Source organism: Limulus polyphemus, unplaced genomic scaffold (assembly GCF_000517525.1).
Source record: "Limulus polyphemus unplaced genomic scaffold, Limulus_polyphemus-2.1.2 Scaffold10, whole genome shotgun sequence".
In the NCBI taxonomy this organism is placed as follows: domain Eukaryota; kingdom Metazoa; phylum Arthropoda; class Merostomata; order Xiphosura; family Limulidae; genus Limulus; species Limulus polyphemus.
In genome coordinates, this window is record NW_013665620.1 from 686,175 (window position 1) to 688,540 (window position 2,366).

Sequence of the window (2,366 nt, forward strand, 5' to 3'; positions counted from 1 at the left end):
CTCTTGGCCATACTCGACCGGTAAGTCAAGAAACAATCAAAAAACCAACTTCGAAGAGCATTTTACTCCAAGTTTTGAAGCAAGAGTGGGCGAAAATCCCACAATCTAAAATTGACTAGATGATTCTCACGATGCCCCAAAGGATCAACGAACTCCACGAAGCGAAAGGAAGATCTACTAGATATTAAATTAAAATTATAAATATATCAATTCATGTGAATATGACTGAAAATTTTCCTTTTTTTCTGAAAAGGTGGTGTCTATTTACTTGTGACCACGCTGTGTATGTATAAAGTCTCAACAGCAATTACTATGATTGATTGCAATACGGACGGTATGTTTATTCAAACTTGTTTCTGTGACTCGTATGTTCAACGCAAAAATCCAGGGTTCCATTCCTTGCGTTGGACAGAGAGCAGATAGTCCATTGGCTGGCTTCGCACTAAGAAACTACAAGACCAAGTATCTTTTGTTAGTAGGGAAACTTTAAACAAGAAAGTCATTAACCCACAAGGAACTCGGTACTTCAGCAGTTTAGATAAATGTGCTTACGATTCCAATGGGATGAACATGGATTCCCATCGATAATTCTAGAGTTATGAGGTTAACAGCAAAGTTATATATTTCTCTATTTTGGCTTGGGTTAATATCACGAAAACTACATGATGCTGAGAAAGTGTGCTAGGCTGTTTTGCAATTATTATTATTTTTTTTATTAAAACTACTTAAGTTTGAAGTTTATACCTTTCTGCACGCACTGACACCTTGTTGGCCAATCAAGAAGAAGATTATCTCTCCAGCGTTCCAGTTGAAGGCTGCTCGTAGAAGTGTACCTCGACTACTAACACTGTTCTTTACTCCCTGACCTCCGCCTGCTCCTCTGGCGAAAACCCTGAAAATTCGTATCTTTTTGGGTATTATAAAGCTACATTCAAAATGATACGTCTTTTATCATTCTGCTCCATCTGGTGAACACTAATTACGTGTAAGGTAACACCACTTGGCATTAGATGATAAATTCAAATCGTACCAGTGTTAATAGTTGTGTTTAACAAAAACATAATCATGAAATCATGAACGCAGATAATAAGGTGTGTTTAACAAAATATTATTTTCAAGTTTTCAAATGGTAGTGTTAATTTATGTTTAATAACAACGAAAATGACAAGTCTTTATATGCCAGTCTTCGAAACCCGCACTTGATGCTGCTGTTTGTATTAAACACATTTAAATATCAGCATTGAAGGTCTTGAAGTTACTGTTTCAGCCCCCCCCCCCAGTTGCACAGCGGTATGTCTGCGTATTTACAGTGCTAGAATCCTCATGTGCTGGTATTTAGATGTGTTTAATACAAACAGCAACATCAAGTGCTCATGTGCTGGTATTTAGATGTGTTTAATACAAACAGCAACATCAAGTGCTCATGTGCTGGTATTTAGACGTGTTTAATACAAACAGTAACTTCATGTCTTCATATGCTAGTATTTAGATGTGTTTAATACAAACAGAAACTTCATGTCTTCATATGCTAGTATTTAGATGTGTTTAATACAAACAGTAACTTCATGTCTTCATATGCTAGTATTTAGATGTGTTTAATACAAACAGTAACTTCATGTCTTCATATGCTAGTATTTAGATGTGTTTAATACAAACATAACTTCATGTCTTCATATGCTAGTATTTAAATGTGTTTAATACAAACAGCAGCTTCATGTCTTCGTATGCTAGTATTTAGATGTGTTTAAGTAGAAACAGCAACTTCGTGTCTTCGTATGCTAGTATTTAGATGTGTTTAAGTAGAAACAGCAACATCATTATTAAATGTAACATATTTGGAATTACTATGTATTTATGGCACTGCTATTTCAACTTTATAATTCTTATATAATTTAGTGTACAAAATATTATTACAGTAAAATTAGTTTAACTTTAATTATAGCTAAGAATTTCTATCAGTTTGATTCAACTTTGCTTGAAGACTTTTGAATTTACATTTCAGCACAAACTTACATAGCTAACTTAAGATATTTGCGGACTTACGTGTAAACACCTGATTTAGGAACCGTCCACATTTGTGATCCTTTGTAAGGAAAATCTGCAGCAACAGCGACCCTGGTGCTTGCCCTTAAATAGGCTCTCTCACAATCAGCAGATGTAGGTCCTTCCGGTCCTTTCGCACCACAGCTAGTGAACGTGTAGCCTGTGGAGACAGAACATATCTCTGAATAAACTTTGAACATTGGAAGTCAGGACTAACTATTAACTACATAATTAGGCTTTAAATACTTGTGGCCAGCAGGAGCTAGTAATGTTAATAATAATTGTAAAGGGTGGAGATTTGTTAATGATCTTTTGAATTGAAA

At 35.1% G+C, this 2,366-nt stretch overlaps 1 protein-coding gene across 1 annotated transcript in view; it reads right to left on the reverse strand.

Moving 5' to 3' along the window:
- Window positions 1-2,197, reverse strand: part of LOC106478331 (leukocyte tyrosine kinase receptor-like) — a 41,501-nt gene extending 39,304 nt beyond the window's left edge. The window contains exons 1-2 of the mRNA XM_022381969.1: window positions 2,044-2,197; window positions 745-892 (exon numbers count right to left, since the gene is read on the reverse strand). Coding sequence (XP_022237677.1) covers window positions 745-892; window positions 2,044-2,075 — 180 coding nt within the window. The 5' untranslated portion in view covers window positions 2,076-2,197. The remainder of the gene's footprint in view (window positions 1-744; window positions 893-2,043) is intronic.
- Window positions 2,198-2,366: the final 169 nt, after the last annotated feature.